At 41.8% G+C, this 27,707-nt stretch overlaps 1 protein-coding gene across 3 annotated transcripts in view; it reads left to right on the top strand.

The window, feature by feature from the left end:
• The window catches only part of CDC123 (cell division cycle 123), a gene marked incomplete at both ends in the record, with an annotated part of 55,260 nt that extends 28,101 nt beyond the window's left edge, over window positions 1-27,159 (top strand). For 2 of the 3 annotated variants that reach the window (XM_080716997.1, XM_080716996.1), the window contains 7 exons: window positions 9,413-9,461; window positions 13,752-13,827; window positions 16,284-16,406; window positions 18,664-18,692; window positions 23,820-23,948; window positions 25,984-26,121; window positions 27,133-27,159. In XM_080716997.1, the coding sequence (XP_080573123.1) occupies window positions 9,413-9,461; window positions 13,752-13,827; window positions 16,284-16,406; window positions 18,664-18,692; window positions 23,820-23,948; window positions 25,984-26,121; window positions 27,133-27,159 (571 nt within the window). The remainder of the gene's footprint in view (window positions 1-9,412; window positions 9,462-13,751; window positions 13,828-16,283; window positions 16,407-18,663; window positions 18,693-23,819; window positions 23,949-25,983; window positions 26,122-27,132) is intronic. The other variant, XM_080716998.1, reaches the window with a different exon arrangement.
• Window positions 27,160-27,707: the final 548 nt, after the last annotated feature.

Raw genomic sequence — 27,707 nt, 5'->3', positions numbered from 1 at the left:
TGCCCGGCTAGGAATTAGGAGTTTAGAATTCAACATAGGATCCTCCTTTCAACCTACACTATAAATTAGTGACTGTTTTAATACTGCTTTCTGCTGATACTTTCTTGTAATTTTCAATTAAAGAAATATAAATTAGTATGAAATATTAACCCGGAAAAAGTTTCAGAACTGAATTTTTTTAAAGCAAACCCACCTCCCCAAGAATGTAATTGAAATCCAAATATTCCCACAGCATTGCTTGTAGTATTTTTGCTGAGCTCCTGAAAATGTTATCGCTGACCTTCCTGTTCAGTCTTAACTAAATGGCTCAGACTTTCCTCTCTTTTGGGGAAAGATACTTGGCCATCTGGTTAATCATCTTAATAAGAATATGCCTAGTACAGTAATCTCCTCCAACACATTCTTCTACCTTCTGAAAGTAGTCATTTTTAAAGTAATATAAATGTTAAACCAGTCAACATTTAAAAATAATCTTATGAGATGGTAGAATGTAGATGTATATTACAGTCAATCCTTCCTTCCTTCCTCCCCTCCCCCCCCTTCATCTGGGGATTGGACCCAGGGCCTTTGCCAGGCAAGTGCTCTCTCTCTAGGCTACATCTCCAGCCCCAAAATATATTTTTCTTTTAAGCAGTATTGTGAAGATAAACTAAGGATGGAATCAATATTTGTAGTAACATAAAAGCATTTTTAAAAATTAATGAAGAGCCGGGCGTAGTGGTGCACGCTTGTAATCCCCACGCTTGGGAAGCTGAGACGGGAGGATCTGTAAGTTCGAAGCCAGCCTCGCTACTAAGTGAAGCTCTCAGCAACTTAGTGAGACCCTGGTTCCAAATAAAGTATTAAATAGGTCTGGGAGTATAGCCTGAAGGCAGAAAAGCCCCTGAGTTCCACCCCAGTACCATCAAAAAAAAAAAAAAAGTTAAAATGGTAGGAAGTCTATTAGTACATTAACTATTAAGATAATGTTGTTTGATTTAATTCCTGTCATTTCTCTCTGTCTCTTGTATCTTTTAGATAGGCGGTTAGTGTAGTTTATCACGGTAATGACTATTGGTTGGTTGGTAGAGGTTGTGTAATCACATGGACAAGCCCTGGGTATGTCTCTGACAGAGAGAGAGGAAGGAAGGAAGGAAAGACTCTATCAAACCTTTGTTCTCATGAATAATTTAACATACAATTTTTGTCCATCATAAACTCATATGAATTTATAACCCTTATTTTTTACTTAGAATTTATCAAAGAGTTGAGGGAAAATGTTTTAAGGATAATAGAATTTCTGTAGTAGTGAATACTTCTCACTAATTAAAACGTTTAAGCCTGTACAGTGACACATGCCTGTAATCCCAGTATATGGGAGACTGAGACCAGAAGATCACAGCTTTGAGCAGTCCACAGTAACTTAGTGAGACTCTGTTTCAAAACTAAAAGATTAGGCCGGTCCCTGTGGCGCACACTTGTAATCCCAGTATTTGGGAGGCAGAGACAGGAGAATCATAGGTTTACAGCCAGCCTCAGCTACTTATTGAGGCCCTCGAAACTTAGCGAGACCCTGTTTCAAAATGAAGAATGAAGCCGGGTGTGGTGGCGCACGCTTGTAATCCCAGCATTTGGGAGGCTGAGACCGGAGGATCGTGGTTTGTGGACAGCTTCAGCTACTTAGGCCCTTCGCAACTCAGTGAGACCCTGTTTCAAAATAAATAATTAAAAATTGGGCAGGGGTTGTAGCTTGGAAGTCAAATGCCTCTGGGTTCCATCCCAGAGCCTCAAAAAAAAAAAAAAAAAAAAAAAAGAAGAAGAAGAAGAAGAAGGAGGAGGAGGAGGAGGAGGAGGAGGAGGAGAATGAAGCTGGGCATGGTGGCACAGGCTTGTAGTCCCAGAATTTGGGAGGCTGAGACTGCCTCAACTACTTAGTGAGGCCCTCTGCTACTTAGTGAGACCCTGTTTCAAAATAAAGAATAAAAAATAGGGCAGGGCATGTAGCTCATGGGTCAAATACCCCTGGGTTCCATTCCCAGACCCATGAACAAAACAAAACAAAAAACAAAATGAAGAATGAAAAATAGGGCTGGGGGTATAGCTCAGAGATAAAATGCCATGCCCCTGGGTTCAATTCCCACGACTGCAAAAAGAGAGAGAGAGAGAGAGAGAAAGATTAAAATATAGAGCTGGGATGTAGCTCAGAGGAAGACTTCCTCTGAGTTCAATCCCCAGTTGCTAACACACACACACACACACACACACACACACACACAATGCACAGATACATTTAGATTGTTAAACTAGGTTTGTGAAAATAGTTAGGAAATCTTTAGAAATGGAGAAACTTTTACTATGTAGAAATATTAGATGACCAAAGACATATGTGGTTTTTTGGATGCATCTTATTTATGTATTTATTTATTTATTTATTTATTTATTTATTTATTTTTGTGGTACTGGGGGTGGAACCCAGGGGTTTTCTACCTCCGGGCTACACTCCCAGACCCATTTTATATTTTATTTGGAAACAGGGTCTCTATAAGTTGCTGAGATCCTCACTAAGGAGCTGAGGCTGGCTTTGAGCCTGTGCGATCCTCCTGTCTCAGCCTCCCAAGCGCGGGGATGACAAGCATGCGCCACCACGCCTGGTGTGGATGCATCTTATTTATTTTATTTTTTATTTTTTATTATTATTATTATTTTTTTTTTTTTTTGCGGGTCTGGGGATAGAACCCAGGGGCACTTGACCTCCGAGCTACACCCCCTGCCCTATTTTTTATTCCTTATTTTGAAACTGGGTCTCACTGAGTTGCAGAGGGCCTCACTAAGTAGCTGAGGCTATCTGCGAACCGCGATCCTCCAGTCTCAGCCTCCCGAATGCTGTGATGACAAGCGTGCGCCACCACGCCCGGCTCGATGCATCTATTTAACCACACACACAGGCATTGATGCAGAACAACCATAGTCTTGCATTTGGAAATGTGCTGAATCCCGGGTGGCCTTCCTGGGCTTTGTGTGAGCTGATGGCCTTACTAGCTGAAGTCATTGCACCAAGGCCATGCTGGGTCCCAGCCGTGCCAGTGTGCTGCCTCTTCCCCTTTCCCTGCTTTCTTGTCCCAAGAAACTGCAGAGACTGACAGCTTAGTAACAGGCATCTCCTGTTGCAAGGACCATCTTATGGGTTCAGAACTGGGACATCTCATGATTTCCAAAATCATGCCTGGGCATCATGCTGGATACATTGCATTGGACTCTCTGGGGGTGTGTTTTGAAAAACCAAGCCACATTGTCCAAGCCCTCCATTCCCATGTGGAAGCCTGTGTTCAGAGGCTGACCCATGCAGCACTGAGAATCAGTGGATAGCAAGCTGCTCACTGAATAGAGGAAGAGGAGGAGGCTGCTATGTCTACAAGTTCCACTGCATAAAGAACTTTAGAAATCACCTAATTCCATCTACCATTTACTGTTGAGGCAACAAAGAGCTGTCCAGAGAAGTTAGTTGACTGTCCTAAGATTATACAGGTTGGTCTTTTCTAAAATACTTGTGTCTAGTACAGTTTTGAATTTTAATTTTTTCAGATTTTTTAATATTTACAGATATATAACAGACATCTTGGGGATGAAACCCAAGTCTGAATATGCAGGTCATTTTTGTTGTTGAATAGAGTGGGACACACTTTTAATCCTAGTACTTGGGAGGCTGAGACAGGAGGATGGCAGGTTTGTGGCCAGCCTCAGCAACTTGTGAGGCCCTCTGTAACCCTGTTTCCAAATAAAAGAATAAATCGGGCTGGGTGTGTAGCTCAGAGGTAGAACGCCCCTGGGTTCAATCTCCAGTACCACAATCAGAAACAAACCCATTGTGTTTCCTGTGCACCTTATGCATACAGGTTGCAGGTGGTGTCTTTAGTCCATCTGCGCTTTGGCCTGACACCGAGGCCCGCTGTGCAACCTGCCACTGTGGTGTCACGGTGCCTCCCAGGGAGCTTTGGATTTGGGAGCACTTCAGATTTCAGATTTTCAGATCAAGGATGTTCAACCTGTACAATGCTAGCACAAGCCCAGTATCCTGATTTTGAATTTTTGAATTTCTGGTCCATTTGTTCCTTACATTCATTGGAACATTTTTTCTTTTCTCCTTTAATTTTTAATTTTTCTTTTCTTTCTTTCTTTCTTTTCTTTCCTTCTTTCTTTCTTTTTTTTTTTTTTTTTTTTTTTGGTAGTAGTGAGGATTGAAGCCCAGGCCATTCTACATCTTTGCTACACTCCCAACCCTATTTTTTATTCTTTGATCTCACTAAGTTGTAGCTGAGGCTATAAACCCGCGATCCTCCTGTCTTGGGCTCCCAAGTGCTGGGATTACAAGTGTGCCCCCCCACACCCAGCTCCTTTTCTCCATTATGTAGATTATCTAATGCAGAAAATTTGACTTGTCTTCTTGGTACCTATGTATCAAACCTAATTTTTTTTAAATGATAGAAATTTTATAGTCTAGAGCTCCAGAAACATTCTTTTTTAAAATTTTTTATTGAACATAAATGGTATACATTTAAACTATACTTGGTGCCCCACCCCACCCCTCTTTTCCCTTCCAGAAACATTCTTAATGCTAATCGCTCTACTGATCCTAGGGGGAAGAAGGGAAGGGTCATTTTTTAAAGAATAGGTAATTGTGTTAACTTTTATTAACCTGACAGCTTATGACCTTAATTTTGATTAACATAAAACAACCTGTGAGATTAATTTTTATTTAAAAAATTTTAATGCATTGAAAACTACTTTTCTAGTTTTAGATTATAATTCCTCTGAGTATCATACCTTTTAATTAGTTTGATTTGAAGCAAGAAATTTTTACTTTCCAGAGAAAAATAAGATCTTAAATACCACCAGTAGGTGCTTAAGTGTATAAAACAAGCCCTTCGATATTTGTGTTTTTGTTTTGTTTTCAAACTTAGTCTAAGAATTTTATTTTTATTTTTATTTTTAGTACTGGAGATTGAACCCAAAAGTAACACTACCTCTCCAACCCGATTTTTATTTCTTATTCTTATTTTATTTATTTATTTATGGTACTGGGATGGAAACCAGGGGCTTTCTACCACCAGGCTACACTCCCAAACCTATATATATATATATATATATATTTTTTTTTTTTTTTTTTTTTTTTTTTTTTTTGTGGTGGTGGTACTGGGGTTCCTGGAAGCCCTTCTACCTCCGGGCTACACTCCCAGACCTATTTTTATATTTTTTTTTTATGTGGAAACAGGGTCTCTTAAGCCAGCGCGGCTGGCTTCGAACCAGCGCGATCCTCCTGTCTCCACCTCCCAAGTGCAGGGATTACAAGCGTGTGCTACCACGCCCGGCTATATTTTATTTTGAAAGGGTATCACCATGTTGCTGAGAGCCTCACTAAGTAGCTGAGGCTGGCTTCAAACCTGCACAATCCTCCTGTCTCGGCCTCACAATTTTTTCTTATTTTGAAACAGAGAATCTCACTACTTGCTGAGACTGGCCTCGAACCTGTGATCCTCCTGTCTTGGCCTCCCAAGTACTGGGATTACATGTATGTGCCACCATACTCAGCTAATCTAAAAATTTTCATATCAGCTGTGGAGCCTTTGTCCTTGAGAAAAACAATGCAGGCTGTGGCTTAGTACCTTCTACCCTACTTGTATTTCACCTTCTAGAGCCTTGGTATCCTTGTATGATGACAAATAATCACGTGATAAATGTAGATAATCATAACGATGCTTCCTCATAGAATATTGCCAGGATTAACGATGCTTTATCATGGAATATTGCCAGGATTAACTGAGAAGGCACGTGAAATGGCATCATTTGGTGCCTGGCACATAATACGTGTTCAGTTTTCAAAGCCCACTCATCTAGGGAAAACCTGTATCAGTAACCTTTTTAACAAACCGCACTGCGTCTACCTGTCTTTGCAATGCAGACTGTATCAGTACCCAATTATCAGTGACAGTAGAAGTTTTGTGTTCTGTGTTCTCAAGATTTTAGCCAGTCTAACTAAACCATAAATGATTACAGAGAATTAAAACATGTATTCAAGGGAATTAAAAAGTTTTGAAACTCAGGTTTTTAAACTTTTTTTTGGTGTATTGTAGTCCTGCATCTTAGTGGGGTACAAGGTGCTAGAGGCTTACGTGCGCACGTCACGCAATTAGCCCTTACCCAGTTCCTGCCTCAAACCCGGTTTTATTTGTAAGTCAGTTCCTCTCTCTCCCCTTTAATACTAATGCATCATCTTTTTATTATTATGTTTTGGTCCTAGGGATGGAATCTAGGGCATTCAACCTCTGTGCTATGCCCACAGCCCTTTTTATAAAAATTTTGTTTTTTAAATCAAGCCGCTGAGGTGCTGAGGAGATTCTCAGTAGGTTGCTGAGCCTGGCTTTGAATCTGTGATCCTCCTGTCTCAGCCTCAGCTACTGGGATTACAGGAATTTGTCATCTTACCCAGCTATTACTAAGGCATCTTTAAAACTATATATATATATTTTTTTCTGCTTTGTGTAGTGTGTGTGTATGTGTGTGTGTGTGTGTGTGTGTGTGTGTGTGTGTGTGTGTTACCGGGGATTGACCCTAGGGGCATTCTATTTCCCAGCTACACCCCAGCCGGATTGACTGACCTACCTTCCTTCCTTCCTTCCTTCCTTCCTTCCTTCCTTCCTTCCCTTCCTCCCTCCCTCCTCCCTCCCTCTCTCCCTTTCTTTCTTCCTTTCTCTTTCTCTCTTTCTTTCTTTCTTTCCTTCTTTCTTTTTTGTGATACTGGGGTTCCTGGAAATCCTTCTACCTCCGGGCTACACTTCCAGACCTATTTACATATTTTTTTTATTTGGAAACAGGGTCTCTTAAGCCAGCAAGGTTGGCTTTGATCCTGCCCGATCCTCCTGTCTCTGCCTCCCAAGCGCGGGGATTACAAGCGTGCGCCACCACGCCCGGCTTATTCTTTATTTTGAAACAGGGTCTCACTAGGTTGCGCAGTGCCTCACTAAGTAGCTGAGGCTGGCCGCAAAACTGCGATCCTCTTTCTCAATCTCCCAACTACTGGGATCATAAACGTGTGCCACCACGCCCGGCTTTGTGTATTTTTTTTTAACAGATGTCTTGATTGCCAAGTGATATGTGTGTTATATATTACAAGCCCTGTACTATATGTGTACATACATATACGCATCTCACTTTCTTTTTTCCCCTCATTCTTCACACCCTCTGTGTTGATTCAGCTCATTCATAAAGACTGAAGACAACCACTCAGCATTACCTGCCCTTCCCTCTCTATGTCCTGTTTCTGTCGACCTTTCCGAGCCAAGCTGCTCCAGAGGACGTGTTTCTTCATCGCCCATTCATTCCTTGGTTCTCCCCAGTTTAGTGTCCAGCCTTTTAGTGTCCTCGGACGTGGCTATGGTAGAAGTCACCAGCTCACGGGGCGTCTAGGTGTTCAGTGGCAATGGAGTGAGTTCTCTTTCTGATTGAAGCCCTCTTCTTTTGAATTTGAGTGTGCCATTTTTCTCGTTTCCTCATTTTAGCCTTCTTTGGCTTCTTTTCTTTAGTTGTTGGTATTCCCCAGGATTCCGTCACGTACCATGGCTTCTCCTTCCTCATCTAGTTTTTACAGGGCGTGGTTATTCTCTTTTCAGTTGTCCTGTTTCCAGCTGCTTCCTAAGCATCTCTGTGTGGTTTCCCACAGATGTCTCCAATTCTGCACACCCCAATAGAGTCCTGTCCCCCTTTTTTCTGCCCCACATCATCAGCTTTCTTTCTGTTAATGGGCGGCATCGCCGTGAGCTTACAGTCGACCCAGCGTCACCCGGCCTCTCCCCCTCAGGCAGTCTGACTTACACTGACGCGGCCTCCGTCTATCCTTGTATAGTTCCCCTCCCTGCCCCCCACACTCCAGCACTGCCTCCATCGGCCCTCGCCCCTCACCCTCAACGAGTCTTCTCTGGGGTCTTTCTGCCCCGCTGCCATACTTTCCCGGAGCCATCCAGTATCTTTGCACCAAAGCAACAAGGGGGAGCCATAAAAGTTCCTAAAAAGTACGGAGATTGTCACATTTACACATAAGACCCTTTGTGATTGGACAATCGTGGCAGTCCTGTCCAGAATCCCTCTTCAGCCCTATCCCTGGCAGCTGTCCACTTTCTTTGGATTCCACGCTCCTCACTTCCCTTCCTGCCCTAGCACGTTTCTCTTTGCCTTAGATGCGGACCAGCTTCCTTCGCCATCCGTCACACAGCACGCAGCCAGTTAGTTGGGGTTTTTTTCTGCTGCCAGAGGATGTCATTTTATTTTCCTCAGTGTTTGAAATTCTTTGCTTGCTAGCTTTGTTCAGCAGACTAACCTTCTGAAGGACAAGGGTACCCTAATCATCTTAGCCTTCCTGGGCCCTGGCTCAGTATCAGCACAGTAGACATTTAATACAGAGCCAGGATTCGTGTGTGGGGGGTGCTAAACAGAAGACTGAGTAGTTCTGTCCAGTATTTTTTAAAATGGCACGTGGGAGAACAGATCACCTTTTGTGACTCCACATGGCAGAAGTAATGGGTTATTTTGTTCTGTTTTTGGTACTGGGAACTAGACCCAGAGACATTTTATCTCTGAGCTACACGCATAGCCCTTATTATTTTTTATTTTGAAATAAGGTCTTGCTGAGTTGCTGAGGCTGGCCTCAAACTTGTGATCCTCCTGTCTCAGTCTCCCAGGTACTAGGATTACAGGTATGTGCCACCGTGCCTGGCTAGAGATAATGTGTTTTGTTTTTGTTTTGTTTTTTGTTTTTGTTTTGGTGGTACTGGGGTTCCTGGAAACCCTTCTACCTCCGGGTTACACTCCCAGACCTATTTTTATATATTTTTCTTAATTTGGAAACAGGGTCTCTTAAGCCAGGGAGGCTGGCTTCAAACCAGCCCGATCCTCCTGTCTCCGCCTCCCAAGCGCGGGGATTACAAGGGAGTGCCACCACGCCCGGCTAGAGGTAAAGTTAATGGAGAAGTAGACTGCCTGCTGGCTCGCCAAAAGATACACAGTCAGATTGTGTGAAGTGGCAGAGCCATCTGCCTGTAATGAGATAGAATTAAGCAGCTTGAGTTGGAGTCCTGGCTCAGTCACTAAATTTGGACTTTCTGGGGTCTTAGTTTCTTTGCCTTTGACAGAAAAATGGAGATTATGGTATAACTATGGTTGTTAGAGCTCCTAAGATTGTTTTGAGGCTAAAATGAGATAGCATCTCAGGGTGCTTAGGAAAATTCACAGCATTGAATAATGCTTAATAAATGTTCATTGTGTCCAAATTAGTGTCCTGTTTCTGGATGCTCCTAGTAAAACCTGACTATTAAATGTTAGTAAGTTTATGTATAAACTGACACTGGTAAAAACAAACTTTTTAATTGCCTTTTCTCTCCTAAAGATTTATTCACTGCACTGATGATTCTCCAGATCCTAGTGTGGAATATGAGGTGAGAAGCATTTTCCCCCTTGATGGCATTGATTACCCTAGATGAAGATGTGCTGGGAAGTTTTATTTATTCTTAAGAGAAACAAAACATTTTGGGATTAATTTTTTGGGGAACTGAGAAGCAATGAATTGTCAAATTCATGAAATTTAATATATATATATATGACTATTATTTATAGAACAGATATGGTGAATATATACAGTACACCCATACTTATGGAATGTACATATTCTTAAACACTTGATGTTTTCCATCCAGATGAACCTGATTAAGTTTTCAACTGGATATACCAAAAAATAGTAATTTTATCATGTTACCACTTTTAGAATATCGATCATTCATCTTACAGTTCATAGAAGAATGAAAGGATATTATGAAAAGACTTTATTAGAAATGTTAATGATTTTGTTTTATTATTATTATTTTAATACTTTCATTGGTACACCGTAATCTCACATCATTATGTAGTTTGAGTGTTATGGACAAACGTGCACACAGTGCCTGGTGAGCTTCCCCCTTTAATGATTTCAGACGTAGCAGGCACCAGACTTTAACTCCATCCTTTCCTGGCTCTAACAGTATACGCACGAGGCTGAGACAGGTTCGAAGCCAGCCTCAGCTACTTAGTGAGGCTCTCAGCAACTTAGACCCTGTTTCCAAATAAAATAGGTCTGGGAGTGTAGCCCAGAGGTAGGAAGCCTCTGGGTTCCACCCCCAGTACAAAATAAATAGATAAATAAAACAACAGTATATGCACACACACAAACGCCTTGAAATGGGCTTTATTCTTGGATGCAGCTAACCGCTCTTCAACCATCACAGGTAAATCTGGAGCTTATGTTACTTTTAAGTGCTGCTTCCAGATTTCAGTTACATCATTCCTGGTTTTCTTGCACTTTCCCTGTCAAAATACTTAAATTAAAAACTTGCTGAAGGTAGGATGGCCACCTTTGCTTTGTCATTGCAAAATATTTTAATCTTTGGCTTTAAAAAAGTGCCAGTTAGAATTAGTACAGTGATTTTTTAAAAATTCTTCATTGTTTGTAGACACTTTCTTACATATATATATGCTTTCCAAATCTGACTCCTGGAACACAGATGCAGCTCAGTGGTAGAGCACTTGCCTAGCTTGTAAGAGGCCCTTGGCTCCATTCCCATCTCCACAAACAGAGCAAAACAAAAAAACTTGTCTACTACTGATGCACTGTATTGAGTAATTTTAGTGTGTTAAGTGTATATAATCATTAATTTACTATTTACCAGGCTTCTAAACAATTACTAGATCTGAGAGCATTTGTAATCGAGACCTTTCTCTGTTATTTGTGAGGTTTTTTTCACTTAATACCATACTGTGAGCATTTTTTCCAGGTCAATACAGTCTTTTATAACATTATTTATATGTATATAATGTATTTGAATCTGTTGTTTTACTAAACAAAAATCTGTGAAGCACCTGCTATTTTTTTTACTTTGTGCCAGGAACATACACTATTGAAAAGCTTGTCTCCTTAGCCTTTCCCGGGCATCGTCTTGTTGAGAAGTCATCATTTATCCCCACAACTTATTTACCAGTGATTCGTCCTTTTAGTGCTTTTTTGAGACAACACCATCATTACGGTACTGTATAGAACTGGAAACCTAGCTTTAAAAGCCAGGAGAGTGATAGTCCTCCATTTATTAAAATGAAAATAAAGTCACAAACAGGATCCTGTGTACCTGTGGTCTATGAACTTCTTAAGTATACCCAGGAGAGATTCTCAGGTATTCATAGGTGAAAGGCAGAACGACTGGGTGGAGAACAGACCACCTTCCCCTTTTGTGTTTTTTATGAGACAATTACATGTGTGTATTAACCTGTAAAAACATTATTTTGGTAAATATTATGCAAATTTCACAATTGCTTGTTAATTTTTTGTTAAACTAAAATTATTGTAGTTATCTTATATATACCCACACTAACACTTCAGTATCAGTTTCTAATGGATAAGAGCTGTGTAGTATTTAATTTGAGATTCTTCATTTATTAGATTCTTTTAAGAAATATGACTTATGCAAAGCTTGGCCAAGAGCTCACCATAATAAAAAATAAAATCAGTACATTGTAAATTTCTAAGGCATATTCTAAAAAGTTTTCTTTAAAAAGAGAAACTATTACCAAAATTTTTTTTTCTTTTGTGGAACTGGGGATTGAACCCAGAGGCATTTTACCTCCAAGCTACACCCCAGCCCTATTTTATTCTTTATTTTGAAACAGAGTCTTACCAAGTTGTGTTAAGACTACTTACTCTCACTAAGTAGCTGAGGCTGGCTCCACTGTGATCAGCCTTCCAAGTACTAGGATTAAAAGGGTGGGCCCCCACGCCCAGCTTCAAAAATTTTAAAATACAAAAAAGTCAGGAACCTATCATCAGGTAGATCTTCAGTAATAAATTTTGATCTTTAACTTCCTTGAGAGAGAGAGAGAGAGAGAGAGAGAGAGAGAGAATATACACTCATTTTGTAAATACTTTGCATAATATTTTAAAGTTTGTTTTAACTTAATAGTGTGAATATTTTCATAGGTTATTGATTTTTTATAATAATTTTTAGTGGCTACTTATCTTAAATAGTTATTGTTTTACTATCAAACATTTTTAAGCACCTGCTGTGTATTACATACTTGGGCTGGTAATGGAAAGATGAATAGACTAGATGAAAAAGGAAACCCTAGAGAGGAGCAGACAGGACGACCCATGAGGGGATGGGAGGGGGACGAAGGAAAGTCTGTAAAACACGCAATGTACTAAACACATCGAAGTCAACCACTGAGCCAAGCAAGGGAGAGAGGGATGGGGAGGGAAGGGGGCGGGAACTGGGTAGGGGTTAAATAGGTGATGTGCATGTATGTCCACACAAGTTTTTTTACCCCAATATGATGGGTGAATAAAAAATTTACAAAAACAAAAAACTAAATAAGAAAGCTGGGCGTGGTGGCACACACTTGTAATCCCAGCATTCAGGAGGCTGAGACCTGAGACTGCAGTTCGCAGACAGCCTCAGCTACTTAGTGAGGCCTTTTGCAACTCAGTGAGACCCTGTTTCGAAAAAAATAAAAAATAATAATTAAAAAAAGATGAATAGAGCCCAGCCCCCGCCTTTAAAGAGCTTAGAAGTTAATGGAGAAGAGGGCTGTATATCAGACTGAACCAGTGCAACATGATAAAGCTTACAGTAGAATAGGCTCTGCACGAGCAACGCTGGGCGGTACTGAGCCCTGCTGGAATTCAGCTTCCACCTCACAGGTGTCCAGTGGGAAGGAGCTGTGTCTAGGATAAAGGGAGAGCCAGCCACTATTATCAGTAAATGCTGTTTGTTTCCAGAGACGGAAGTAAAAACACCCATTTGTCAACTGTACTATTTCTGAGGTTGTTGCAATTCAATAGTATATGAAAATTTATATTATTAAATAGTTATTAACTATGGGAAGAAGACTCATTTATGATTTGAGCCCTGGTAGAATTTAAAATAACGAGCTGGGCATGGTGGCACACACTTGTAATCTCAGTTCTTGGGAGGCTGAGACAGGAGGATCCCAGGTTTGCGGCCAGCCTTAGCTACTGAGTGAGACCCTCAAAATAAAGAATAAAATATAAGTTGAGCGTGGTGGCACACACTTGTAATCCCAGAATTTGGGAGGCTGAGACGGGAGGATCATGGTCGCAGACAGCCTCAGCTACTTAGTGAGGGCCTTGCAACTCAGATGCTCTTTCAAAATAAAGAATAAAAAATAGGGCTGGGGGGTGTAGCTCGGAGGTAGAATGCCCCTGGGTTTTATCCTAGTACAAATAAATAAATAAATAAATAAATAAATAAATAAATAAAAATTTATGAGTCATTGTGGTAATCTTTCATAATAATTTGGTGAGGATTACCAAATATTGCTTTGGGGGATGGCATTATTTCCCCCATTCTGTGTGTTGGACCCAGTCCTCACCCATGTTCGGCAAGCCACTCCTGCTTTCGCTTCTCAGTCCTGAGGTTCGAGTAGGTGAGCTCTGCTTAGTCACACCTGGTGTGGCGTCGGTCAGATCTCTCACTGATAAATATGCATTTTGTCCTAGCACAATTTCCCTTTCTTTCTACAATAACAGATCACAGCTCTGTTCCCCAAACCTTATGTTAAGCCTATTTTATGATGCATTGTTTCTTTTAACTAATTTTAAATGGCAGTTGTTGAGAGATAGTCTTGGCATGAAATTGTCTACTAGACCTTCTTGTTTAGTTGTGTAACATTTTTTCTTGTGCCTACAGCTTGTTCTTCGAAAATGGTGTGAACTAATTCCAGGGGCTGAGTTCCGATGTTTTGTCAAGGAAAACAAGCTTATTGGTGAGTTATTTTTACTCTTGAAAGTATTATTATTATTATTATTATTATTATTATTATTATTATTATTGTACGCATGTGTGCGTGCATGCGTGCAGTACTGAGGATTGAACTCGGGTGTCTCACCTCCGAGCTACACCCCTCCCTATGTTATTTTATTTTATTTTATTTTTTGTTTTGATTTTTGTGTTCCTGGGGGTGGAACCCAGAGGTTTTCTACCTTTGGGCTACACTCCTAGACCTATTTTCTATTTTATTTGGAAACAGGGTCTCACTAAGTTGCTGAGAGCCTCACTAAGTAGCTGAGGCTGGCTTCGAACCTGTGCAGTCCTCCCAAATATTGGGATTACAGGCGTGTGCTACCACGCCTGGCTTTGTTATTTAATTTTATTTATTTATTATTTTGTGGTGGGGGGGTCTGAGGATGGAACTCAAAAGCACTTGACCTCCAAGTTACACCACTCTGCCCAATTTTTTATTCTTTATTTTGAAACAGGGTCTCACTGAGTTGCGGAGGGCCTAAGTAGCTGAGACTGTCTGGGAACCGTGATCCTCCGTCTCAGCCTCCCAAATGCTGGGATTACAAGCGTGCGCCACCATGCCTAGCTGTTTTTATTTTTTGAAACAGGGTCTCACTAAGTCCCAGAGGGCCTCTAAGTTATTGAGGCTGGCCGTGAACCTACAATCCTTCTGTCTCAGCCTTCCCATACTGAGATTAAAAGCATGTGCCACCACCCCCAGCTGAAAGTAATCTTTAAAAGATGACAACCATGTTGCCATAAGCTGTCAGGATTCATTTCTTATTATGGCCGAATAGGTTTCCATTGTGTAAATATACTAATCTGATCTAGACTATGTATACATGTTTCAAAGCATCACATTGTACTCCACAGATACTTATAATTGCTTCAATTAAAAATAAAATAGAACCAAAGAAGACAAGATTTTTGAAGAAAGTAAGTTTCTAGTAATTAAGACAAGATTATCAGTTTTAATCTCAGATGCCACCTCTACCTCATTGATACTGACTCTTTGGTATGCTAGGCTGGGAAGGATCCTGAGCTCATAATCAGTTTCTGCAGAAATTAAAGGCTGAATTCTAGAGAAGGAAGTAGGTGAAATTCAGATTCCCAATTTGGCATATGTATACTGTTACCTTCTTTCTTAGTTGAAACATAGCGATAAATGGCTTATTGTAGGCATCATAAGAAGGCAAGTTTTTGAACCTTCATTTTTATTACCAAGGCACTATTTGTTATTCCAGCAAAAGAAAATATGCGGAAAACAAGTAAACCACTCCAAAAGTCACCTATTTTCTTTCCTCTTTTTATACCATTTTGTGTGCTATGAATTATTCAAGCTAAATATTGAAGATAATTTTTCTTTTAAAAATTTTGTCTGTGCATTTTTCCCATGAAGCAAAACTTAAGGTGAACCAAGAGCGCTATAATTAAGTAAACAGGACTCATTGAATATGAAATTAATGTTTATTAACATCAAACCTTGGGCACTTGAGTTTATAATATTGTTACATATTACTAGGAAAACTACAGTGTAGGTCTGTTAGAGAAAGAGTCACACTGGGATGTGATTGAGGAACCAGAACCCTCACTTCAGAGCAGAGACCTTTTTTTTTTTCTTTTTTTTTTTTTTTTTTTTTTTTTTTTGGTGGTACTGGGGTTCCTGGAAGCCCTTCTACCTCCGGGCTACTCCCAGACCTATTTTACATATATTTTTTATTTATTTGGAAACAGGGTCTCTTAAGCCAGCAAGGCTGACTGTGAACCTGCGCGATCCTCCTGTCTCTACCTCCCAAGCACGGGGATTACAAGTGTGCACCAGCACGCCCGGCTACCAAAGACCTTTCAAACGTAGAGCTTGAGCGTATCGGCAGATTCTATACAGTTGTCCCTTAAGTGTATTTAGAATAATATCAGCAAGTCACTTTGAAAAAGGGAATATTTACTCTTCCATGGCTGAAAAGACAGGCTTGTGAAGGCAGAGTAGCATGTATAAACAAGAAAAATAGACTGCATCTGTGAAATAAAATATATGAATATGGCATACATATGGTGATGAATATTTAAAATTTCCCACCCAAAAGTGGAAGAGAATTCCAATTTGTAGAGACTTTCTTGGAAAAATCAACACCAGCAATTGACTATGTGTGAGCAGGCTTAAAATTGCCACTTTTGCTTTTTACATAACAAGCCTTTTTATGACTGAATTGTTTCCGTTGTGCTAAATAAAAGTAGCTATTTCCAGAAGGAAGTATGCATGCCTGGGGAACTTTAGAATTCACTTACACTGTAATCTTTGGGGTTGAATAATGTGTACTGTAGCGTCCATCTCATTGGTCTTCTGACCCACTTCAGGGTTTCTAAAAAATAAGTTTAAGTCCCATGTTGTGCTTTAAAAAGAATACTATGTAATAAAAATGTAAAATATTTTCTTGTCAGGTGTTTCTCAGAGGGACTACACACAATACTATGATCACATTTCTAAACAAAAGGAAGAAATTTGCAGATGCATACAAGACTTTTTCAAGAAACACATACAATATAAATTCCTAGATGAAGACTGTGAGTATTTTTTATTGATTCAATGAAATGAGTACATAATAATATTACTGAGCCTTCTTTTACCAACGTGCCTATTTTTAATTTATTATTTTTTTTGTGTGTGGTACTGGGGGTAGAACCCAGGGGCTGTTCTACCTCCTGGCTGTACTCTCAGACCTATTTTCTATTTTATTTGGAAACAGGGTCTCACTAAGTTGCTGAGAGCCTCACTATATAGCTGAGGCTGGCTTCGAACTTCTGTGATCCCCCTGTCTCAGCCTCCCAAGCGCTACGATTACAAGTCTGCGCCACCTCGCCCAGCTCAAATGTGCCTCTTTTAAAAACTGAATATAAGCTGGGCGTGGTGGCGCATGCTTGTAATCCCAGCATTTGGGAGGCTGAGACAGGAGGATCATAGGTACTGGGCCAGCCTCAGATCCTTAGTGAGGCCCTTTTTAACTCAGTGAGACCCTGTTTCAAAACAAAGTATAAAAAATGGGGCTGGGGGTGTTCCTCGGAGGTCAAATGCCCCTGGATTCCATCCCCAGTACTGCAAAAAAAAAAAAAAAGAAAGAAAAAAAGAAAAGAAAAAACTGGATTTAAGGGCTGGAGTGTAGCTCAGTGGTAGAGTGCTTGCTCTACATGCTCGAAGCAGTGGGTTCGATCCCCAGTACTGCGAAAGAAGTAAATAGGAAAACCCCCAAACACCCTGCCACAACAAAAAAAACCCTAGATTTTCAGTAATATAGTTTAAGAATTTTATTATGTTACCAATTGTCATTTCTGATGGTTTACATGTTAATTTCACCTTCATTTTTAATACCAAGGTAGTTCTTTCCTGTCGTTTTAAGTGTTTGTATATGTCATAGGTCTTTCTATATAGAAGATGAAATACTTCTCACTTTTTGGCTTCTGTGTCTGAATAGTCAAAGACAGTACCAAAGTAAATGATCAAAGACAGTTGCAAAGTCAATATTTGTGGGTTGTTTTTGGAATTGAAAGTATATCATATATAAGAGAATTTTCATACATTTAAAAATAATATCTGCTACTTTTTACTTTTTTTTGTGTGGTGCAGGGGGTGGAATCTAGGGGCTTTTCTACCTCCTGGCTGTACTACCAGCCCTATTTTATTTTATACTTTATTTGGAAACGGGGTCTCACTAAGTTGCTGAGAGCCTCACGAAGTAGCTGAGGCTGGCTTCAAACCTGTGCGATCCTCCTGTCTCAGCCTCCCATGCACTGGAATTACAAGCGTGCGCCACCATGCCTGGCCACATTTTACTTTTTTTCTACTTGTGAAGACTGGGTTCTCTAGTAGAATTGATTTTTAAAAATTGAATCATGCCAACAGCATAATTAGATGTTATGCTTTCTTTCTTTCTTGTTTTTTGTTGTACTGGGAATTAAACCTAGAGGGTGTTCTGGTTCTGAGTTATACCTCCAATCCTATTTTATTTGGAAACTAGTTCTCACTGTGTTGCTGAGGGTCGCAGTAAATTGTTGAGAACGTCCATAAGCTGCTGAGATCCTTCTGGTCTCAGCCACCCGGGTCTGGGATTACAAGTGTGCACCACTGCACCTGCTGCTTTCTGGTTTTTATTATTTGTTGGTGCATGGTGATTACACATCATAGTGAGATCCAAAGTGATACATTCACACATGCACAAATCACTTGATGTCGCCTCCATATCCCATGATGTTATACTTCCTTACAATAGATTTTACTCATTTCATTCCTCAAATAGTGATAGGTGTTCCTCCCATAAGGCCTTTCCTCAGTGATAGGTGCTCCTCCCATAAGGCCTTTCCTCAGTGATAGGTGCTCCTCCCATAAGGCCTTTCCTCAGGGATAGGTGCTCCTCCCATAAGGCCTTTCCTCAGTGATAGGTGCTCCTCCCATAAGGCCTTTCCTCAGTGATAGGTGCTCCTCCCATAAGGCCTTTCCTCAGTGATAGGTGCTCCTCCCATAAGGCCTTTCCTCAGTGACAGCTTCCTTCTTTTCTATATCACCAGTGTATAGTAGTGAACTGGTGGACGTAATAATTGGTGTTTGGTTTGAATTTTGAAATATAGCGATTGGTAGAATTGGAAATGAAGGAAAGAAAGCAAAGTTATATAAATAAAACAGGGCAGTGTACCTTTTTTTGTTTGAAGTTTTGAGGTTTAAAAGCATTAAGTACTCAGGGTCAATTATAGTCCACTGTGCTTAATAATAAAGTGACTTTAATTTTCAAAAATAATTCACCAATAACTGAGGTTTTTTTCTCCCTTACAGTTGTATTTGATATATACAGAGACAGTAGGGTAAGTAAAAACTATTCTTAATATGCCTTGAATCAGGACTGGTCTTATAAGCAAACACAGCACACAGCCAGTATGTTCTCAAACTAGATGAGCTTTGTGAAACTTACTGTGGTGAAGAATCTCCCCTTAAAATACACCTCTTGTGCGTATATACAGTGTCTTAATTATAGGCTACAGAGATTATAGGCTGCAGATTTAGGGATTAGATTTGAACAGGCGGGTGAATGGCCACTTCGCACTTACATCCCACTCCTATTTGACAGTTTCATCAGAGTAGTGGGCCTACTTAAAATAGTTCATTTTGCCAGGCACGGTGGGCACGCTTGTAATCCCCGCACTTGGGAGGCGGAGACAGGAGGATTGTGCTGGTTCGGAGCCAGCCTCGCTGGCTTAAGAATAAAAAATATAAAATAGGTCTGGGAGTGTAGCCCGGAGATAGAAGGGCTTCCAGGAACCCCAGTACAGCCAAATAATAATAATAATAATAATAATAATAATAATAATAATAAATAATAAATAAAATAAAATAGTTCATTTTGCTCACTTATAAGGCCAGAAATTGAAGCCAGGTGTGGTGGCACACGCTTGCATTCCCAGTACTTGTATGTCCTCTTTTGAAAAATGTCCAACATTATCTAAATTTAAAAGTGGTTTAAACTTCTATGATGAAAAAGCAAACAAAAGCCCGACATAATAAGAAAAAACTCCCAGAGCAGTGATTGTGTTGCCAAGACGTGCCGTCCTGTCGTCTTCCAGAGAGGGTCGGGTCACGAGGGCTGTCCTGAGGTGACTCACGTTGGCTCACTGCCAAGAAGGCAGCAGGTGTGTTTTCATGCTGTGCCGCACCGGCAGGCGCTTTTGCTCCCTTTCCCTGTTCAATTAGCCTTAGGACGGTGATACATGTGATACCTCCGAATCACTTTTTTGGGGGGAGGTGCTGGGAAGCAAGCCCAGGGGCATTCTACCTTTGAGCTGACTCCACAGCCCTTTTTATTTTGAAACAAGGTCTCACTAGGTTGCTGAGGCTGGCCTCGAACGTGCAATCTGCCTGACTCAGCCTTCCAAGTATTGGTGTTACCAGGATGCATCGCCACACCAGCTGAATCACTTTTTGAACAAGAGGGTATAGCCCACGTGGTCATGTCCTAAAATAACTGCTGTTTAACTCTATTCAATCAAAAGACATCACTGTCTTTTGCAAAGACAAAAAAAGAGGCATTTACTTGGCAGTTTCCGGGGCTGGGAAGCTGGGGTGGTGGGCTGGGTAGAAAGAAGGCCACAGCCACCCCTCCTGACTGCAGGCGCCGGCAGTCTGCGTCACTGACGTAGCCGCACTTACCAGAGCCTGTGATGGGCTCAGTGCCCTGCTTCTAACCTCTACCCAGACGCTGCAGACAGGATAACCTCTGGCCTGGGAGGAGCTTGTCTCCATTGAGGGGTAGGGCGTGTAGAGGCTCCAGGGAGATTCCTGCCAGCAAGCACTATCACGGCTGAGGAAGACTAGGCCCAGCCCACCTTCTTGAAGAAGCTCCTGTCTAGAAGGGCTTGATTCTCATTTAATTCAGTATCTCACTTAGTCTGTGTAATCCTGTAAGGATGCACTATCCGCCCACACCATGCAGCTACTAAGACCGAGGCAATGTTATTTTACACACTGGCAGTTGAAAATGTTGGAATTTGCCGAGGCGTCTCAGTGTATCCCTGGTAAGTGTCCTGGTCTCCTGTCGTTCAGGTCTAACAGGTCGCTGCAGATGTTCGACTCCTTAAGCATTACGGAATATCTTAAAGTGAAGTTGGACACTACTTAAGTAATTACTGTCATGATCTCGCAGAACTGAAACTAGTTACATTTTTAAGAGTGAGAAACACGCCAGTATCAACATCCTGACAGCTTCTGCTAAGAGATTTAAACCATATTGTAAAACTCATTTGCATTTACTCAGTGCCACTTGGATCAGAGTTTGTTAGACACTTTCTTGAATATATTATTTTGTGACTATTCTTGTAGAAAGCCAACCCTTTTATAAAAGTGGCCTCTTTCATGCGTGAGTGAGGTGTGTTTGGACTCGGCAGCACAGTGATGTGTCTGCACTTACTGGAGTCGGGCGAGTTGACTGTGTTTTGATAGCTTCCAACCATCCTGTGGAGGTCACATTGGCGGCCCACCTGTTCAGTGAGTCTCGGATGAAACACTGGAGCATGTATTTTAAAAAGCTATTTAAGTGACGGTAATACACAGCTAGACGTTCGAGTAACTATCTTCGATTCCTGTGCGTTCTTCTGGCTTATGACTATTGTTACCATTTTTTTTTTTTTTTTTTGGCAGTACTCAGGGGCATTCTACCTCTGAGCTACACTCTATTTTTTTATCCTTTATTTTGAAAAGGGTCTCACTAAGTTGTAGAGGACCTCACTAAGTAGGCTTAGTGACGCTGGCCGCAAACCTGTGACTCCCCCGTCTCAGCCTCCCAAGTACTAGGATTACAAGCCTGTGCCACCACGCCCAGCTCCAATTTTTAATTTCATTGCTTTATGGACTGAACGTATCTAATCTTGAGTCTTGGTATTATCAAAATTGGCTTTAAACCTTGGTCACTCTTTTGTTAATGTTCCATGTATGATTTTTTTTAAAAAAGTACAGCTAATTTGTGGAACATTCTGTAGTGGCTTTAAGTTAAGCTTGTAAATGTTAAAATCTTCAGTATCTTCCGCGCGTGGTGGTGCACACTTATAATCCTACTATTCGGGAGACTGAGACAGGAGAATCACAGATTCGTGGACAGCTTCAGCTTAGTGAGGCCCTCTGCGACTCAGTGAGGCCCTGTTTCAAAATAAAGAAAAAAAAAATAGTTCAGAGGTAGAATGCCCCTGGGTTCCACCCTCAGTACCACAAAAAAAAAAAAAAAAGGTTAAAGAAAATCTTCTGTGTCTTACAGATGAAATGATATTTGAAGATTCTTTTAAAATAATGCACATTCTGGGCAAGTGACTGGGAATATAGATAAAACAAGATCAGCCCTGAAGTGATACGTTGAAAACCAGTGGGAGGAAGTGGGATGCTTTGTACTATTTTCATATATGTCTAAATTTTTCCATACCTTTTATTTGAGGGTGTGCTAGGCAATAAACCTAGGGCCGCACGCATGGTCTACCACTGAGCTACATTCTCAGCCAAAACTTTTTCACATTTGAAATATTGTTTTTAGCTGGGCATGGTGGCGCACGCTTGTAATCCCCGCGCTTGGGAGGCAGAGACAAGAAGATCGCGCAGGTTCAAAGCCAGCCACACTGGCTTTAGGAGACCCTGTTTCCAAATAAAAAAGTATAAAATAGGTCTGGGAGTGTAGCCCGGAGGTAGAAGGGTTTCCAGGAACCCCAGTACCACCAAAACAAACAAACAACAAAAAACTCAAAAACAACAACAAAAAAAACCTGACAACTTAAAAATTATGGAAAAACTATATCTTTTCAAATTTTTTGTCTACTTGATTTATTATTTACTGAGCAGGTATGCTAAAATCTGCTTTCTGATTTCATCAATTTTGACGTAATATACTTTAAGGTTCGGTTCTTTGACAAATGCTCGTTTAGATGGTTCCATCTTCCCAGTGAATTTTTATCATTAGGCAGGGCCCTGTCCCCAGTAATGCTTTTATGTGTTTGGTGTTAAAGTATATCTTGCCTTATATTAATATTACTACATGGGTTTTGGTCCTTTTCCATCCTTTGCTCCTCCTTTTCCTTCCTCCGTCCTCCCTCCCATCTGCCTGTCTTTCTACCTGTTGGTCGCCTTGGTGGTTCGTTGTCGTGCATCGTCGTCGTCATCGTCCTCCTCCTCCCCTCCCTCCTCCTCCTCCCCCTCCTCCCCTCCCCCCTCCTCCTCCTCCCCCTCCTTCCCCCTCCTCCTCCCTCCTCCTCCTCCCCCTCCCCCTCCCCCCTCCTCCTCCTGGCTCGTGCGCAGTTCTTTCTTCCCTGTTGCCCTCTCCCCCTCTTCTGTCCCTGGGGGCGTTAGAGCTCCTCCTCACTTTGTCCCGTAAGGTTCTGTTTTCTACTTCCTCTCTCCTGTGTTTTATTTTTTCTCAGGTATACCTTCTTTTGTCAGTTTCCTTTCAGCTTTGTCTAATCTGATGTTTGTTCTATCCAGTTAGTTTTCAGTTTTACCAGATATATATATTTTTTCATTTCTGTAGATTCTGTACGATTTGCCTTAACTCAGATGAGAAGTAGTGCTAGGTGTTAGTAATGCTGGCTCAGCAATCCGGCTACTTAGGCGGGTCTAATTTTACACAAATACATCTGATCAAGACATGACAGCTTCACTTTTATAGGAAAAAAATTAATAATAAAACTATCAGTAGGAAAGTCAGGAGGATCAAGGGAAACACCTGTCAATGCCGCACCCCGCGTGTCTCCGACCCTGGGAGCCGGCTCTCCTGCAGGGCTGCGCGGTCCCCAGCTCGCCTGCCCCTGCTGGCCAGTGGCGACCACACTGCACCTGCTGGGCTCGGCACCCACAGCCGGGAGCACTGGGCACCAGATGGCAGCCTGCGTTCTCAGAGAAGACGTTTCTTTAAAGGTTGACGTGTGTTTTTCATCTCCGCTTCTTGTGTTATCAAGCTCTATCTTACATACAAAACAAATGCCATGTTATCACTGAGGGAAAGCAGCATTTCCATACCTCTTTAACTTTAGTTTGTTCTTTTAAGTCTGCCGGAAGGTGCTCTCCGACAGCCGCCAGCTGCCCTGCTCTGCTGGTCCCCAGAGTAGCTTTATGACGCCCTGGCAAGTGTTTGGTGCACACCATGGGCGAGTGGCTCTTTCTGCGAGGTCTTCCTTTCTCTGGCCTACTTTTTTACTTAAAATTCTTAATGTGCTTTGAGGCAGGCGTTGGGAGATGCCTTGTGGGCCCTTCCTGGCCTTCCCTGTGCTCACAGGTGACTTCCCTTTAGATCTGCGTCTCCTTGATTTACAGGGAGCCCTTTCGCAAGTGGGACCTGGGGGAAGTATAGCAGATAAGGTATAAAGTTTATAAGATTGTCTTTGAGGAAATAAAAAGAATATCTTTCTAACAAGATAGAGTAGAGCCTGTCTTACTTTATACCTGTTATTTCTCTGTCTTTATTTCAGGGGAAGGTGTGGCTGATTGACTTTAATCCATTTGGTGAGGTCACAGACTCTCTGCTGTTTACCTGGGAAGAACTGATATCTGGGAGAAACTTAACAGGCGATTTTAATGAAGGAGATTCTCAAGAGCAGGTAAGACTGAAGGGGAAAGAGGATACGAGGGAGACCTTTGTGATCCACTGAATAATCCCTGTCTTGTTCTGTAGACGCGTGGGTGCGCCAGTGACTTGGGAAGGGCCTGCCCACGGGAGTCCATCGGGATTCATTCGTGTGCCCGCTTCGTTCTGTTTTGTTTTGTTTTGTTGTTTTTGCAGTCCTGGGGCTTGAACGGAGCAGCATGCCAGGCAAGCGCTCTGCTGAGGCCTTAGCCCCTAAGCATTTAACTTCGAGGAAGGAAGGACCACCTGACAGGTCTCCTAGGCCTTTTTCTTTTCCTTAGCGCCTGTTGTCACACTCCCCTGGGAGAGACTTCACCTGGATCACTTAACACATTTGTTCATTCTTTGTGTGTGTGTGTGTGTAAAAAAGTCTATATTGTAAGAAAAAAATTTAGCAAAAAATTATGAAAGTTAAAGAATTTAACAAAATTTTTTTAATTTTTATTTATTTATTTATTTATTCATTCATTCATTATTTTTTGGTGGTACTAGGGGTAGAACCCAGGGGCTTTCTACCTCCAGGCTATACTCCCAGACCCATTCTTTTTTTATATTTTATTTGGAAACAGAGTCTCACTAAATTGCTGAGGCTGGCTTCAAACTTCTGTGATCCTCCTGTCTCAGCCTCTCAAGCGCGGGGATTACAAGCGTGCACCGTCACACCCGGCTTAACAAAATTTTTAAATTTAACAAAAATTTAATGAAGTTAACAAAAAATTTAACAAGTTTCATTTAGCAAAATACACCCAAAGGGAAATCGCACTACAAAGGAAGCTGTTAAGTGAAGGTGTCTCCAGTCCCTACAGTATGGGTATTGTGTCTCAGCTCTCAAAACGAATCTCTAAAAAGCTTCAGCTGAACCTAAAAGATTCCAAACGAAAAAATAAATGAGCAGACATGAGAAAAGCTTCGCCTTTGTTCGTTCTCAGGCCAGCCCCGCTGCTGGCCGCGGATGAGCAGGACGGCCACGAGCACGGGCAGCGCCTCCCACAGTCACCCCGGCTGGCGGCCGCCTCCTCCTGGGTCCACAGAGGGCTCTCGGGCTCCTCCAGCCCGCGCTCCTTCCCTTCCTCCCAGCCTCCTCCTCCTCCTGGGTCCACAGAGGGCTCTCGGGCTCCTCCAGCCCGCACTCCTTCCCTTCCGCCCAGCAGATCGTGCCACGTCCTTCTAGGAGAGGAGATGTGCCGGTGAGAACCCCTTGGTTGAATTGTAATGAAACCTACAAACGCATCTGCCCCTGCCACGGCGCATCTCTGTCTGCTTAGCCTAGCCTCCCCAGTTGCCAGATACCTTGTGCAGTTTTTCCTCTTTCTTTCTAGTGACTCCTATCCATCACGATCTAGCCATGTTCAGAAATGTCCCATTTTTAAAAAGTAACAGCTTTCTCCTCTCATTTTCATAGCCAAACTTTCTTTTTTCCTCCCTTTCTCTATCCATCCATCCATCCATCCATCCATCTTTTTTTTTTTTTTTTTGGCATTGGGAATTGAATCCAGGGGCAATCTACCTCTGAGCTTTGCCCCCAGCCCTTTAATTTTTTATTTTGAGACAGAGTCTCACTAAGTTGCCCAGGTTGGCCTTGAACTTGCTATCCTCCCATTTCAGCCTCCCTGGGATTATAGGCATGCACCACTGTACCCACAAGAAAATATTTAGAAAGTTATGGCTTCTGTGAGATTGCTTGAGGCCAGAGGCGACTGGCTTTAGGCCCAGCCCACCCAGGTGCTGCAGAGATCCTCACCCTCCTTGCGGCACACAACGGTAGCGCGTAGGAAGAGACCATGGGTCCACAGCGGACCCATGTAGGGTCCTGAGAATACCGTACATTTATTTTGTAGTGAATATATAGAATTCAAAGTACTGGTGCCTTCTACTTTAGAATCTTTTTTTTTTTTCCTTGTTTAGAAGAGAACATGGGATTGAAATATGCTATAATCTTTTTTTAGTTTGGGGAATACACTTAAAAAACTTACTCATTGACTTTTCTCCCCCACGTCCCCTCTGTGAAGGATTCTCCAGCCTTCCGTTGCACTAACAGTGAGGTTACCGTACAGCCCAGCCCCTATCTGAGCTACCGGCTGCCCAAGGACTTCGTGGACCTCTCTACTGGGGAAGATGCTCATAAACTGATAGATTTCCTGAAGCTGGTAAGGCATATCTTTATTTAGTATGCTGGGCATCTTTTTACATTGATTTTCAAATGGGGTTTGTAATATTTCACTTTAGTCCTACACTACCTAGTCTTTTATTTGATGATTATGAATTAAATTGAAGGATCAGAATTACTAAATTAGATCATTTTTATAGTGAAACATGAAATGTGAGCTGAAGGAACACTGTATTGGTTAGAATGATAGAAAATGTTTTTATGGTATATATTCCTTTTTTTTTTTTTTTTTTTTTTGTCATGTTGGGGATTGAACACCAGAAGCATTCTACCTCTGAGCTATACCCCAAGCCCTTTTTAATTTTTGTTTTGAAAAAGGGTCTTGCTAGGTTGCGGAGAGCCTTGCTAGGTTGCTGAGGCTGGCCTTGAACCTGTGATCCTCCTGCCTCAGCCTCCCAAGTACTGGGATTACTGGCATGTGCCCTCACACCCTGCAGTATACATGCTTTTTGAAAAATCTTTACAGTACCTCTGATTGTCACTTGAGAAGTCTCGGCTGTGGTTACTCAAGGGGGAATGTGGACATTTGTATTTCATGTGTGTTTCTGTGTGTGGGGGGTGTGGAATATGGAAGAAAAAGAAGAGGGCAACATACTCAGGAGCCAGATGAGAAACTAACTTACTGAATTCGTTAAGGTATGTTTTTCCATGATAATTTTACTTTTTTCTTTTTTTTCTTTTTTTTGGTGGTACTGGGGTTCCTGGAAGCCCTTCTACCTCCGGGCTACACTCCCAGGCCTATTTTTATGCTTTGTATTTGGAAACAGGGTCTCCTAAGCCAGCGCGGCTGGCTTCGAACCTGCCCGATCCTCCTGTCTCCGCCTCCCAAGCGCGGGGATTACAAGTGCGCGCCACCACGCCCGGCGATCATTGTACATCTTTTGTCAGGGCCTCTAGAAAATTACACTTGACAACAGAAACGCCAACCTTGGCTGAGGAAATATCCCGATGGGAATATGCCGTTTCAATGTACTTTGGTTTCCTCTGACAGAAAAGAAACCAACAAGAAGACGACTGAAGCTGGTTCAAGACCGAGCTCAACAGGAGCCACGCTGCCGAGGCTGCGCAGAGGCCGCAGCGTCCTAGTGACCCTGGGCGGGCAGTGTGGAGGCAGCAGCTCTTTTATATTCATGTATATTCGCTTGGAAAAAAAATGGAGGGACTTTGCTACTTGTAAAAATAATATAATAAATAGATCTTGAATGTAGGAAACCATACTGCTCTGATAATAAAGTAACTTTCTATGAAATATTTTGCTCTTCTGGTACAGTCCTCAGTCTACTTAGATTTATCTATATACCTTATGCCCTCTCTTTTGGAGATGGGGTCTTGCTTTGTTGCCTGGGCTAGCCTCAGACTCAGGATCCTCCTGCGTAAGCCTGGGCTAGCCTCGGAGTCAGGAGCCTCCTGCTTAAGCCTCCCAGGTAGCTGGGGTTACAGAAATGTACCCCGGCTTGAGCTACTGTTTATACATGGCAGGAAGATGGGCATATCCATGTTTATTATACAGAAATGGATTCTTTATTAAGCATTATTTTTCCTTTTAAAAAATAGAACCTTATATTA

This window comes from Muscardinus avellanarius (genome assembly GCF_963383645.1).
Source record: "Muscardinus avellanarius genome assembly, chromosome: 20".
In the NCBI taxonomy this organism is placed as follows: domain Eukaryota; kingdom Metazoa; phylum Chordata; class Mammalia; order Rodentia; family Gliridae; genus Muscardinus; species Muscardinus avellanarius.
The sequence above is the reverse complement of the archived record's forward strand: the minus strand, read 5'-3'. Positions and strand labels throughout refer to the sequence as shown.